This window comes from Phaethon lepturus, unplaced genomic scaffold (genome assembly GCF_000687285.1).
Source record: "Phaethon lepturus isolate BGI_N335 unplaced genomic scaffold, ASM68728v1 scaffold4495, whole genome shotgun sequence".
In the NCBI taxonomy this organism is placed as follows: Eukaryota; Metazoa; Chordata; class Aves; order Phaethontiformes; family Phaethontidae; genus Phaethon; species Phaethon lepturus.
The window spans coordinates 25,626-39,373 of NW_010541038.1; the positions used below are offsets into that span (position 1 = coordinate 25,626).

The 13,748-nt window shown below is 37.2% G+C and overlaps 2 protein-coding genes across 2 annotated transcripts in view; both read right to left on the reverse strand.

The window, feature by feature from the left end:
• The window catches only part of LOC104621178 (putative ATP-dependent RNA helicase TDRD12), a gene marked incomplete at its 3' end in the record, with an annotated part of 30,124 nt that extends 24,468 nt beyond the window's left edge, over positions 1-5,656 (reverse strand). The window contains exons 1-5 of the mRNA XM_010287597.1: positions 5,636-5,656; positions 4,247-4,408; positions 3,798-3,934; positions 2,112-2,231; positions 661-716 (exon numbers count right to left, since the gene is read on the reverse strand). Coding sequence (XP_010285899.1) covers positions 661-716; positions 2,112-2,231; positions 3,798-3,934; positions 4,247-4,408; positions 5,636-5,656 — 496 coding nt within the window. The remainder of the gene's footprint in view (positions 1-660; positions 717-2,111; positions 2,232-3,797; positions 3,935-4,246; positions 4,409-5,635) is intronic.
• A 5,081-nt stretch (positions 5,657-10,737) lies between these two features.
• NUDT19 (nudix (nucleoside diphosphate linked moiety X)-type motif 19) lies at positions 10,738-12,242 on the reverse strand (the record flags this gene model as incomplete). Its single annotated transcript, XM_010287598.1, has 2 exons — positions 10,738-10,964; positions 12,035-12,242. Coding segments are annotated over 2 exons (435 nt in total), but the record flags the coding sequence as incomplete, so codon positions are not given.
• Between the last annotated feature and the right edge of the window lie 1,506 nt (positions 12,243-13,748).

Sequence of the window (13,748 nt, forward strand, 5' to 3'; positions counted from 1 at the left end):
TGTAAGCAGGAAGATTAGAAAAATCTCAGTAAAGAGCTGCTTTTCTAGTAATACCAATAACTGCCTCATACCAAGATAGAAGGCTTGATAGGAGAAAGACTGGATGACCTACTGAAATATCAAACATGGGAAAGGACAAGAACAATCTGAGGAAAAAGCAGTTCTAACTGCCCAATCTATTTGTTAACAACTATAATAAAGATACTCATCTTCTGAGCTGGTGCTTACATCCTTGTCAAAAAACAACTGTGAGAGGGTAAGCTCCTAAACCAGAGCTTGTCATCTCTGTACAAAACCACAAAAACACAGCTGTGATGCTGATTCAGAGATTTTAGCTAAACACACAGAAAAGCTCTGCTGTTAAAAAAAAAAAAAAGTTACATGAGTGCTACCTTATGTAGCCTGCCCAAGAGCCAGATACCATCTAGTCAACTACCAAAATTTATGCAGCATGCAAACCCACACTACTGATGCAGCTCCACAAATATTTTTGCCTTAATCCATACAAAAAACCTTATGGAGCTCCTTCCTCTTTATTGTTAATGTACAACATTCTTAAATATACTCAAATACATAAACACAAGTACTACATTTCTCTAACAGTTTATTTTTCCCAAAATAGAAGTGCCAATTACAATTTTGGCAGGATGTTTTATTTACCTTTGAGAAGGTTTTGAAAATACCGAGTAGCAGCACTATCCCATCTTTTGGCTGGTCTAGGAAAATAAACACAACCAGTTATTCCACATCATCAAAATTAAATAGTAATTTCTGAAAAAACTTCAGATGCACATGAAGAAATTATTTCAAGCCATGCTAAATCTTAAGTAGTGCACCAACTAGACACATTAGCAGAATCTTAATATTAAGAATGTAACTTCAGTCTTGACAATATTGTTTCAGCTCATCAATAAAGTGAACTGATAAAAAATTACTGGATATTGCTTTGTCAATGTATAAGGGCTTATATCCAACATAAAATACGATGGTTAGAAATGAAACAGAGTAACAAAAAAAAAAGAAAGAATCCATTTGTGGAACATATTAAATAGGTATTGAGCAATTTTGAACAAGTACTTAAACACTGAAGTGCCAAAGACTGAAAAGTCTGTAGCAGAAAATCAAGTTCACTCTTTACCATCTTCTGCAACTTTAAGTAAAAAATAAAAAACAAATCAAATGAAAAGCACTGTAAACAAAATATGACAATCCGCTACTTTTTTGATAATTCACAATGATGGTCCACTCAAGTTGAATGTTATTCCTATCCAAACCATGCTAACATTTGTTCTGTCAGAATATTGGAAGTCAAATACTAATTTCTTCTTCCAAACAAGAGTATAAAAAACCCCCCAAAACTGCTTGACCACATGTTGTTTTGAATATTCTTTAATGACACAAACCAAAGTAGCTTTCCTGCTGTGGAGCTGTATACCCCAGTGATGTAATGATGTCCCTCTCAAGTTGGTAGGATCTTTGACAATAGCATCCTGGAACTCAAGGATACAAAAGCATTTTTCTTTATTACCAGACCCCGGTGAAAACCTTATTCAAGTCCTTCAAAACTGCAGTGAGAAAACTGACATGAACGTAAGGAAAGCACTACAGGAAGCCAAAATATGTCAAGAAAAAGACGACAGAATGGGGAAAAACAGAGCTACCTATAAACAGCTATGGAACTTCAGTTCAGATAAGCATGTAACTACCACCAAAAAAAAAAAAAAGAGCATCAGGAGTAAGAGGAGCTACCTGTAAAAAACAGCACATAGGGACAGATCAGTAATAAAGTTCATGTGCTAAGAATCAAGAAACACAGCTCTGGGATGACAGACAAAGTACAATAACAGCTCGAAACTTGTTTAAGCTTCCAAAGGTTTTTAAGTAAATATCAAAAGATTCAAGCAGGTGAATAATAAACCCCAAATGATTACGGAAGAATCATTAAGGAAACAGTTCTATTTAAGAACTGCTCCTCTGAAACAGAAACAATTTTCCAAATATGATTTCCTATGTCCTTCTTGAAACATAATCTCTTCTAAAAAAACCTTCTGCAATAAAACATCACACTTAAGAAATTTATGAATAAAATACATTTATTAAACTCTACTTACACTATTTTTGCAGTATCTTCACAAAAGTCAACACGCAATGTCACTGGCTTTGTGCGATACAGTCTACACTTTTTTGCTCTATATGGGATCTGCATAAACACTTCCATTGCAACTCGAATGCTTAAAAACAAAGCAGAAATAACCTCATGTTACAGAGCAGATTTTATTCTCCAGAAGTCATTGGTCTCATACACATCCTTCCGTTACCCTGTATCTGACAACACAGTTTTTGCAGTCATTTGGCTCCCACTGTGAAACATCGTGGAACAATTGTTTTATTTCTCCCTCTGGGAGACGTGCTACCAGGAGCAATGAGTGAACTGATTTGCTCTGGATATGAATACACTTCCTGTTTACTTGAAATCTTTCTGATCCTTCACCACTGCAGTTTGAAGTCTTTTCACGATATTTAGCCCTCATACTACCACATACACCACTTGGAACTGCATATTCCATTTTGCAGTTATTACTTCTGTGTGAGAAACTAGGTATGATTAACATCAGCAAGAAGGAAGTCTAATAAATACACTAATTTGCATTTCTACTCATTTTCCTAGAAAGAATTTAGTCTTACATAAAGCTGGACAGGGCTCTGAGCAACCTGATCTAGTTGAAGAGGTCCTTGCTCAATGCAGGGGGGTTGGACTAGATGACCTATAAAGGTCCCTTCCAACCCAAACTACTTTACAATTCCATGATTCTATCACTAGAGTGATAATCTTATCCTTTACACTTGGTTTGATTGGAGACTTCTAATAATCAGCAAGACACCGTATAGAGCAAGCTTTTAAGATCCATATATTCATCACTTCTGTTCAAATTTTTATTTTACAATGAAAAAGCAGTAAATCATGCATTCAATTCTAGTTGAACATAATTTTAAACTCAGGGCACTGTCAAGTTCTTTTCCAATACAGCAACGTTCAATTTAAAGACATTACTTAAGACTTATTTTAAAATATTTTAAATAGGCTTTCTTCATTTTGTTGAATACTACAAAATAACATTTGATAAAGCTTCTTGTACTCAGAGTCGCATGTTTCATTAAAGAAATTTATTTTTAAATCTAGCTAAGGACTGGAACAGTTATTTTTTAAAACACACTTTGCAAGATTTTAGAAACAGAAGATTTCATAGTGGTTTTATTAAAAACTGGGAACCAGTGAAAACTCACCTTTTTTGTACCATGCTAAGACAGACTGTCAGCTCTTAGTAAAGTAAACAAGCTAGTAATCTGCAGTGGGAAAAAACCCTGCATATTTATGCCTAGATGTCAAAAGCTGGTTCAGCAACTGAAACCTTGCTTCCATATATGCTTTTTGAATGCTCTTCACTGGTTATAATTTTCTAATTTTTTTAGTATATAATTACTTAATAAGGGAGGAAAGTGTATATAACTAATGTTAACTGGCAATCATATATTTTAGTCACAACAAGCTGCCATTATTTCATTTTCAAATCTTTAAAAAACCAAAACCTACAATAGAAAGCATCTTTAAAAATTCACAAAACAAAGACTGGTTTGCACCCACACTTGCAAGGGCCTATCATATGGCTAGCAGTTTCCCAACCCACACCTCAATTAAATCAAAGCCTTGCCACTATCAATCTAAATAAATATCAACAGTATTTGTATGTATTAACTAACAAATACACTTCAGTGACAGTATAAAAAAAATCACTTACTCCTTTGGTTTAACAAAAATGTATTTGGCATAATCCACAAGAAAACATTCTGTTTGATAATGATCTGTACAGTACATGATTGACTTAATAACTGCTCTACACCAGCATTTGAGTTCCTCACTGAAAACCACACAAATCTGAAAAAGAAAGAACAAGACAGTGGGTTCCTATAAATGGAACAAATTACACTCAAAAATTTTTTTAAAATAATACAGTATTTATTATACCGCCCTTTATATTCTTTTTAAAATGCAAGCCTTGCAACTTATGTAACTATGGAATTTACAGATAAGAAGATGTAAGCCATATAACAGATAAGAAGATGTAAGCCATATAGATGCCTACATAGCAATATCAAAAAAAGATCAATGTGCATCTTGGATATTTCACCCCCAAACCACTGTAAATAACCGATTCTTTGTATCTACACACTGTATCAGTGAATTTACCTGGCCTTCTTCTACCATTAGTGGTTTTACTTCATCCACATCTTTGTAAGATTTGTCATAGAACTGATTCATTTCGGCATTCAGGTTTTTATACTCTATTTCATCAACTGTGTAAGGCCCACATCCTTTCATAGTAACCCAAAAGCAACCTGGATCTTCAATCTGGATCAAAGTGTAGACAACAATAACAAATACTATTAGCCTCTGCTAAAATGATAGGCTTTTTTTAAGAACATCCGAGCAGCAAATGTAACAACAAAACCTAAAATCTTTAGTGACACACCTTAAAAATTATGGTGACTGATACTTAACATACAGAACATTAACAAGCAAAACATTTTTCAACTTCAGACCATTAGTTCATTAAATGACTTCTCAGCTTGCAAGTTTCTTTAGCGCTGCAATTAACAGCATGCATAGTCTAAAAGGTAATAGTATTACCTAAAGAGTTGAATAAACCAAACAGTGGATGAAGTGCAAAAACATAAAGCTTTTTACTTCTGTATCGTCTTCAGGAAGTGTGTATAAAAAACCCAAAACAAACCCCACCAATGGGCTTTTCTTCATGCTCAGAGAGTCTCCAAGACACTCAGTTTCTTTAAAAAGGGATCATAGATTTCTGCTCAGCCTTTGTAAACCTTCGTATCACAGTCCTTCAGCTCATCTGGGTCCCCAGTTGTTGTGGGTTAATGCCCATAGGCAGCTAAACACCTTGCAGCTGCTCCCTCACTCCCAGGCAGTGGGATGATTGAAGGAATTGGAAGGGTAAAAGTGAAAAACTTTTTATAGTGAGTTGATATAAAAACCAGCTGAATAGGTAAAGCAAGAGCTGCACACACAAACAAAGCAAATAAGGAATGCATTCACTGGTTCCCATTGGCAGGCAGATTTCAGCCATTTCCAGGAAAACAGGGCTTCATCACGTGTAACACTGGCTTGGAAAGACAAATTCAATAACCACAGATAGCCCCCTTTTCTCCTCCTTCCCTGCAACTTTTATTGCTGAGCATGACATCATACGGTATGGAATATTCTTTTGATCAGCTGGGGTCAGCTGTCCTGGCTGTGTTCTGGGGAAATGATTTTTCCATTATCTCTTGTGGGATTCAATAGAATCTAGTACTGTACTGCACTCTACTTACGATTATGTTGCACATCTCCCATTTTAGATTTTAGCTGCATCCCTACTGGTGTCTTTTGAGATGAAACCAATATAAACACTTAAAAGAAATGACAACACATATAAAATCCATATTGACCCCACATGTGTAAGAAATTGCTGCTGAATGGAAATACAGGGGCATCATCTTATTTGTAAATCTGACTTCCAGAAAGTTGCATTGAATTAAGTGAACTGCATTCCTTTAAACTTTAAAACCACCAGCATACCGCTAATACCAAGACTTCCATGTTTCTCAGCTACAGTCTTCCTTAACACTGCTGTAAAAGAACAACAAAAGTTTGATTAACCATTTTTAAAGCCGTCATTTGTTTTGAAGCATATTTAAAAAGCATACACCTAAAGCAAACCTATAGACTTTTGCTACTTGTCTCAGGAGTATTAGTCTAGGCACCCGATTTACACATATCTAAGGGTTCAAACCAGTCTTCTTAATGAAGCACCACGTTAAAGCTTACTTCAGATGTGCCATCCAGATTTATTTACATACAACCACATCAATTTTTAATACACTAAAACATACCTGCTATCCTCAACCTACTTACAGTACATAGCTGCTTATCCTACATTCAAAGACCGACAGAAATAGGCTGATTGAAGACAAGGGCTGCTACAGTCTATCTACGTGGCCAAATGGACAAGGAACACCAGAGGGAAATGCTCACATGATTTAAAAAAACCCCAAAACTAACACACAAGAAGAGTCCCAAACTTAGCAAATAATTTTAACACAACAGCTTTTTACCAGTATTTCACATTACATTCATCTGCAATGGTACACATCATACCTAGGAATTACAATGGAATAATAAAGTACCTACAGACTGAAGTAATTTGCATTTCCTTTTGGCACAAACCAGCACAAGATCATCACTGCAGTGTCTAGCTTACCACTTAAAAGAATTCACACTAGAAGCAGGTGCCTAATAAAATGCTTTGGAAAAGGCAAAACATTGGTCTTCCACTTCTAAAACTAGCATTGAACAAGCCAGCACTAAATAAGAAGCAATGCAGCTACACCGTGGTCATAACTAGCAACATGCTTTGCTAAGAGATGGTATGAATTATTCGCAGTTTGACTTTAAAATGAAACAGCTGAAACTACTTTAGAAGCTTTACCTGATATCATACAACACAAGCATACCATTCAAGTTACACGTAAGTCTCTAACACTGCCCTATAACATACTGTAAAATGAGATGTTGCCTTAGACACTTCAAAAATACACATTTTTATTTCAGGAATAACATATGAGAGGCATAAACAATCTCTCCTAATCTCTCAGTTTGAGAAGTGTAAAACCAATAAATGATCTATCAAAGTATCAAGGATAAAGCACACCCATGTAAAAGGAATACATTAGGAGAGCTGCCCTAATAACAACATACCCACTTTGTTATTAAGAACTAAATGAGAACGCAAACATTTGCTCAAATCCCACATCCAATGCTAAGGGTATTTACCTTGTAAAGATGCAAGGGGTCACCAAAGCCCTCACTCCCAACTACTACGTTGAGAAGGACATAACAGGAGAAGGTAAAAAGATGCCTCTCCAGCAACACAAGACCGACGCAAACACTCCTAGAAAAACCAACCAACTACTCGCTATCCCTGCCTCTCTCCCTCTAGTCAGTCTTACTCCATTTAAGAAACCCACCACTAACAGACACAGTACAAAGAAAACAGAGCACAGTAGGTGAAAAACTTCTAAAAACCTGTATTTTCTGCTTTACCGCACCCCACCTCCTTCGTATCCTACCATAGTTTCACGTTGTTCCTCCTAACCTAAGCCACCAACATCACCACAGCCGAGAGCACCCAAACGCAGCCCTACCTCTTTTTCGATGCTTCCAGAAACAGGCAGCCCTCCCGCCTCCGAAGCCACGCCCAGTGCGCAAGCGCAGTTCCGCCCAGTGCGCATGCGTACGCAGGCCGCAGGCTCCCCTGAGGCGATGCGCGCGCTCGCAGCTCCGCCTCGTGTTTCCTGCGCGTGCGGCGTGGCGGGCTGAGGTGAGGAAGTGAGAGGTCAGAGCACTGTAATGGCGCGTTCTCGGCTCCTTAAGTGTATTGTTGTGACAAGTGAGCCTGAAGGGAGAGTCTTGCCTTTCTGCTGTTTCTGCCCCGGGCGCGGAGGGGCAGGGCTCGCCGCGCAGCACTGGCGGCGCCTCAGGTGGAGGAGGGAAGGGGCCGGGTAAGGAGGCGGTGGAGCAGCTGGAAGGCAGCGGCCTGGAGTTGCTCCTGTGGCGGTGTCTCCCCGACGCAGGGTCGCATCCCGCACCGTGAGGTGATATCGGCCAGGGCTTCTGCGGCACGGTTTTATTCCAGAGGCCGCAAAGTCGGAAGTGGAGCGTATTGTTGAAAGGTGTGCAAGGTTAGGCAGGTGGGGAGAAAGAGCACCTGCCATTTCTCTATCGGCGTTCAGTCATGCTAGTTAAACTTACACATACCCACAACAGAAAACAGCTATTGTAAATGTCCCATAGCATTTAGGCCTTAAAAAAAATGTTACTTCACTCTAGTATCTTAAGTTCTGTGATAGAGCAGCCACTTTTTAATTTTTTTAATTCATCCTGTGTATACTACTCTTTCCATGCAGACTTTAAAAACAAAAAGTGTTCCAGGCCTGATTTAGTTTTGTGCAAGGCTGCACAGACAAAGAGCCAGCCTAAGAGAAGGGCATGAAACATGCAGCTGGCAAATAAGGCCCACCTCTTTGGACAGAAGCCCATACTTAAGAGTGGCTCGGTACTTTGAAATTACAGCTTTAATCATCACTATTTTTAACTTCGTATTAAAAGATATTTACTGTATGTTTATTTGAAACCAGTTATTTAGCAATTTATCGTTACTTTCTTTGTAAAATAGTGTATTTTTGTTACTTTTTTTGTTTTGTTACTTTTTGTCCTTTGGCCTTCAAGCTCCCTCTGCTGGACCATTTTGCTTTTGTGGGTGGAGAAAAAAAAAAGTTACAGGAGACAATCGAAGATGGAAATGCAGACTGTTCACCTAAGATGCGGATTTAGTATTGAGTTGACTCTTTCTGACACACAGCAAAACTGATATTAGAATTAAAGGCATAATGTACAGCAACATGCAGGTGTGTAAAAACTTCTGTAAGAATAACCTGTGTCTAGGTTGCTGAATCATTTATTTCCTAAAAAGATTTCCTCCTAATAGTTACCTTCCACCATGAAAGTAAACTGGTAGAACAACCATAGGTACAGAACAATTAAAAAATCATCAAGGAAGCTCTCAGGCAACTATGAAAGACTATATTGCAAAATCTAAGCTGTTGCAGATTACATGATTTCTTTATTTTTTGTATTTTTTTTACATATATGTGGATTTTTTTGTATATTTGAATTCATGACCTCAGTGAATATGGACCAGATGAAGAGTAAAGTGAAGACCTTGAATTTTAGGAGAGTGAACTTTCAGTTGTTTAAGGAACTTGTGGATGGGAGCCCCTGGGAAACTGCCCTCACTGATAAAGGAGCAGAAGAGAGCTGGCAGCTCTTCAAGGATGTTTTTCTGAAAGTACAGAAGTTCTCAATTCCCCTGTGTAAGAAATCGGGCAAGGAACGCAGGAGACCAGCATAGCTGACCAGCTTCTGGTCAAACTGAAATGCAAGAAATAAATGCATAGGCACTGGAAGCAGGAATATGTATCCATAGGGGAGAATATGGGGATGCTGCCGTATCCTGCTCAGATGACTGACTTTGCCCATTATAAGGAAATAACTGAATCATTTTGAAGCCAAGATACTTGTTACTATAGACACCACAACTATGATCATAAGCACGTCTTTACCTCATGTCTTTCTAGTACTAGTGGCCAGTGTTAATCTCAAAAAGCTAAAAATCATGTAACAGAGCAATACAAGGTACTTTTGCTTCCTCTATTCCACATTTTCTTAATTTTGCTGTTGTCTTCATGTTCATAGGGGTTAGCCAGAATATTCTGAAGGAGATACTATATTGCATAATAAACCATATACATAATATCTGCTTCATATGATCCGTGTTTAGTAGAGGTGTACAAATTTCAACAAGGTCTGTAAAACCAAGAACAGTCGGAGCATGTTCAGAGAGAAGAGAAGGACACTTTTTTCAATCCAAATGAATGCTACAAATCAATTAAATTTAATTAAAATATTGCATAAGGTTTTAATTGAAATACAGAACAAAAGCTGAAACAAAAGCTTTCTGAACAGCTTTACTGGCTAATCTCAAGTCATCAGTCATTCTTCTTCCAGATAAAGAATAACTTGAATCACTGCTTCATTTCCTCCATTTAAAAAGACTTCATTTACTCCATAAAAAAGAAAACCAACCAACCAAAAATCCAAAACAAAAAAGCAAGCAGCAATCCTTCCTCTGTTCTTAAGTTCTTAAATCTGAGATAAATTTGGTAAAGTAGTTGAGAAGCAAAATGTGGGATGTTGAAATATGGAAATAGATGTTTCCAAGGTAGTATATTATTCCCTGAAGTTGTTGGTATCTTTTTGGAGCTAAACAATTTATTTTTCTATTTTTTAAATTGCTGACAACTTGAAGATAAAAATTATCATGAGTAAAAAGAACGTTGGGAATGCACTCAATCTGATAGATGACTTTTGTCTAAATCATCTCTACCTTTGAAAATTGTAAAGTTTTTAATAGATTACCATTAGCAGAAAAAATTTATGTATATAGAATATAAACATCAACTTCATAATAATTGTTTTTAAAAGTAAGTTTTAGCTAATAAGTCCATATATACACATATACACTGGTTTTCCCAAAAATGAAAGGGAGAATAGACTGAGATATGTCAGCAGATATAGAATGGGAGATTTCATTCATTCCTAGACACGTATTACAGTTGTCTAATGGATAACTTTGGGAGGCATAGTAAAAGAATTCTTCAACTCAAAACATACTTGTTCTAAACATAATACATACTTAAATTTTCAGTGAGAAAAGGACCTGTGTGACCCAACAGACCAGTGTTGCAGCACATTCTGCAATTAGTAAGTAGAATAAGGTGGTAATGGCTCAGTATAATTACCATCAAATCATATTTAAGTTAATTATTGATTAAGTTGATGATTATGTTGAATTTTCAGTAGCCTCTAAGCATTGTAACTGGTACAACTGTGCTGTTTCAAAGACTCAAAGAATTGGGTACACATAAATCTCAGACCACACACACAGAATTCTTTGGCAGGACAAAGGAATATTTTCCTGACTATTTGGCAATGGTTAGAAAGGACCACCACAGTGAATATGTATGTAATTAAAAATATTCTAGCTTTAAACCAAATGGGTATTATAATCTGCTATTGTAATCTGAACAGTCAGAGTTCATCATCAGTGGATTCATATGTTTATATTTTGCTTGAATATTAACATAGACAGCAAGATTGTTGATGTTTTTTATTACTATTCTATGAAACACACTACCCTCTTTCATGATATCTTCAACCTTCTTATCTGTTGACATGATTATTTTCTCTTCTCCTGTATAATCTGGATCTTCTGGATATAACTCATCTCCTGGGGGCAGGAAAAAAGTTTTAGTTATAAATTGCCTACCTTACTTTTCAGCATTTTGATTGAGAAACACTAGCAATTTTTTAATATTTATCAGGACATGAAACTCAGTGGGAATGTATTTCACAATACAGAAGTAAATTGCCTCTGAACATATTCAGATTTAAAGATAGAGCTATAAATTTGTGAAGTATGTCAGTGATGCTGCAGTGTACATTTGAGGTGTTGATTTGAATGTTTCCGTGTTCCCAATAACACTAATAGGCTATAATCACAGCATGGTCGATATGAGTTTATATAATTGGTGGAGAACAAGACAAATTCCAAGTGTATAAAGATAGGCTATGGTAGGACTAAGAATAGAAACTGTTCCTTTCTTCTGTTCTGTTGAAAAAAACAGTGCTTTGCCATATAAATGCATGTTACTCTTGTACAATAGTGCTAATATACCACAAGTACAGAAATTCTAGAGGTCAATAGTGACAAAAAAAGACAGGTGAAAGCATAGCTAAAAGCAAACTAAAAAAGCAGAAAATAATAAATACATGCAGGCAAAAAAGTACATGATTATGAAATGAGAGAGACTCAAGTAGGAAAAAGGACAGGAGGGAAATTAATTCATGTATCTTTGTAGGTCACTGCCCTGTCACTACAATTGCGAAGGCTGATACTGCAGCAATGCTTGATCCACTTGCCTTTACAAAGATGGGTAACTGAAGTAAATGAGAATTCCCACTGAAAAGGACTATATAGGAGGTGTTCTAATACATCCTTCAGATAAAAAAAGTTGAAATGCTGGAATTTCTTAATAAACATATTAATGACAACCATATGAGACAAGGATTATGAATAAGCACAGAAATAACTCCGCTGTCTCTCCGACTCAGTAGCATGTCTCTGACAGTAGCCATTATCAACTATTTCAAAGAAGGGAGTCAAACAGTAGAAAAAGTGTGCAGTAACTTGACTTAAAAGAATATTTTCCTTGCAGTTATAGATGGGTTTGCCACGTAGCTTGAGTATGTATTAATTCCCAAGCTTTTTAATATGTAAAAGACCATTGGTTTTCTTACCTGGCAATAGCTGAATGTAGCCATCTGAGGCAGTTAACAGCACAGGCATCCAACGTTCACATCCCTCTAGAGCTCGATCCAAGCTGAACTGGTGTAATTCATGGAGTGAACAGAAGTTGCACAGTCTACACAACTCATAGAACTGAGGTGGAGCAAACCATATTTCTTGAGATTTGAAGCGTTCAATGGCTTCTGGAGGTGATGACCACTAAGATGAAAACAAGCAGATAGAAAGTATCAGTAACTTTAAAAGCCATTACCAATGAAGTCTTTACAGAAAAACAGCTTGCCACAGTCCATGTTTTCTGAACACAATAAAAACCATGTATAAACTATACCAAAATAACAACAACAACAACAACAAAAGAAAAATGTAATAAAAGCCATCTATAAAAATTACTTTTTCCTATAAAAATAAGTTTTTATTCTACACATAGGTAGGCCAAGTTTGGAAACGGAAATTGAGACTGGTTTTAGGGACCTGGCTAAAAGTCTACTGAAACCTATAGAAAACCTTAAACTGAATGTAAAGTCAGTTTAGAGGTTGCTACTGATGCTTCAAGGATTAAAAATACCTCTAAACATATGCTTCTTGTAGAAACTGCTTCAGAGCATGAACACTCAGCTATTCATGCTTAAACACTGCGTTGTTCTGCATGTTTAAACAATAGTTTAAATAGTAACCTTCATTTCATCACAGATGGTGAATTTAATAATATAACTGTGTGCATAAACATTTGCAGTAGATTTATGCAGTTACTAACAAAATTATAACAAACATGAACTCTTTTAAAGATAAGATCTCAGATACATTTAAATTTCTGTAGCAATACCTGTTCAAAAAATAAATGCATCAGTAATACCAAAATCATGAGGTAAACTTTTACAGAACTGTCTGGTTTCTCACTGACTTCTAACTTACTTTCAAACTTTTCAAACGTAAAGACCCTAATGTGCCTGACCCTGAGCTGTTCTTACGAAGTTTCTTTATGAAGTTTTTTGTTCTTTTACCCCCTCCAGTTGAAAAAAGAAGGTAATAAAATCAATACAGCTCCAAAAAAGCTTTTGATAATACAATATTTAAACAAGCTTGTATGTTACTTAAAATACTCCAAGTAACCACAAAAGACAGAAATTATTAGTAGGTCTTGCAGCCATGGAACACTTTGAACGTGCCACATGGATCTCTCCAAACGTACTGAACATTAAGGGCATAATGGCAACGCTCCAATGAAAACTGCACGAAAGAATGTATAAAAAGTGATTACTTGTCATCCACCTTGGAAAGATACGGTAATTCAGGGTGAAAGTGATCTGACGTGACACACATCCTATGCCATAAAACTTCATGTAAAAAGACCTTCAAGAAACACCCTCTTCTGCCAGCAGTTACAGCTGCAGGATGGATTAAAGAGGGCCGTGGCCGTTACAGATTGGAAGGATAGATGTACAGGGAAGGGGGTTACCATGAAGATGAAAACTCCCTTCCCCTTTCTCACGTCTGAAGGGAGCGTTATCAGGACGGCTGCAGAGCCGGACCTTTGTCCGACTATTTAATCTGCAGGGAACACACCAGGGGCTGGGCGGCGAAGAGGCGGGCAGCTCGCGGCAGCAGAGACCCTCCCGCTCGTTGCCGGCGGGACGCTCGCACGGCTGGACCGTGCCGAGGAGCGCGGTGAAGCCCAGGCGCTGCCTCCTGCGCCAGCCCTGCGGC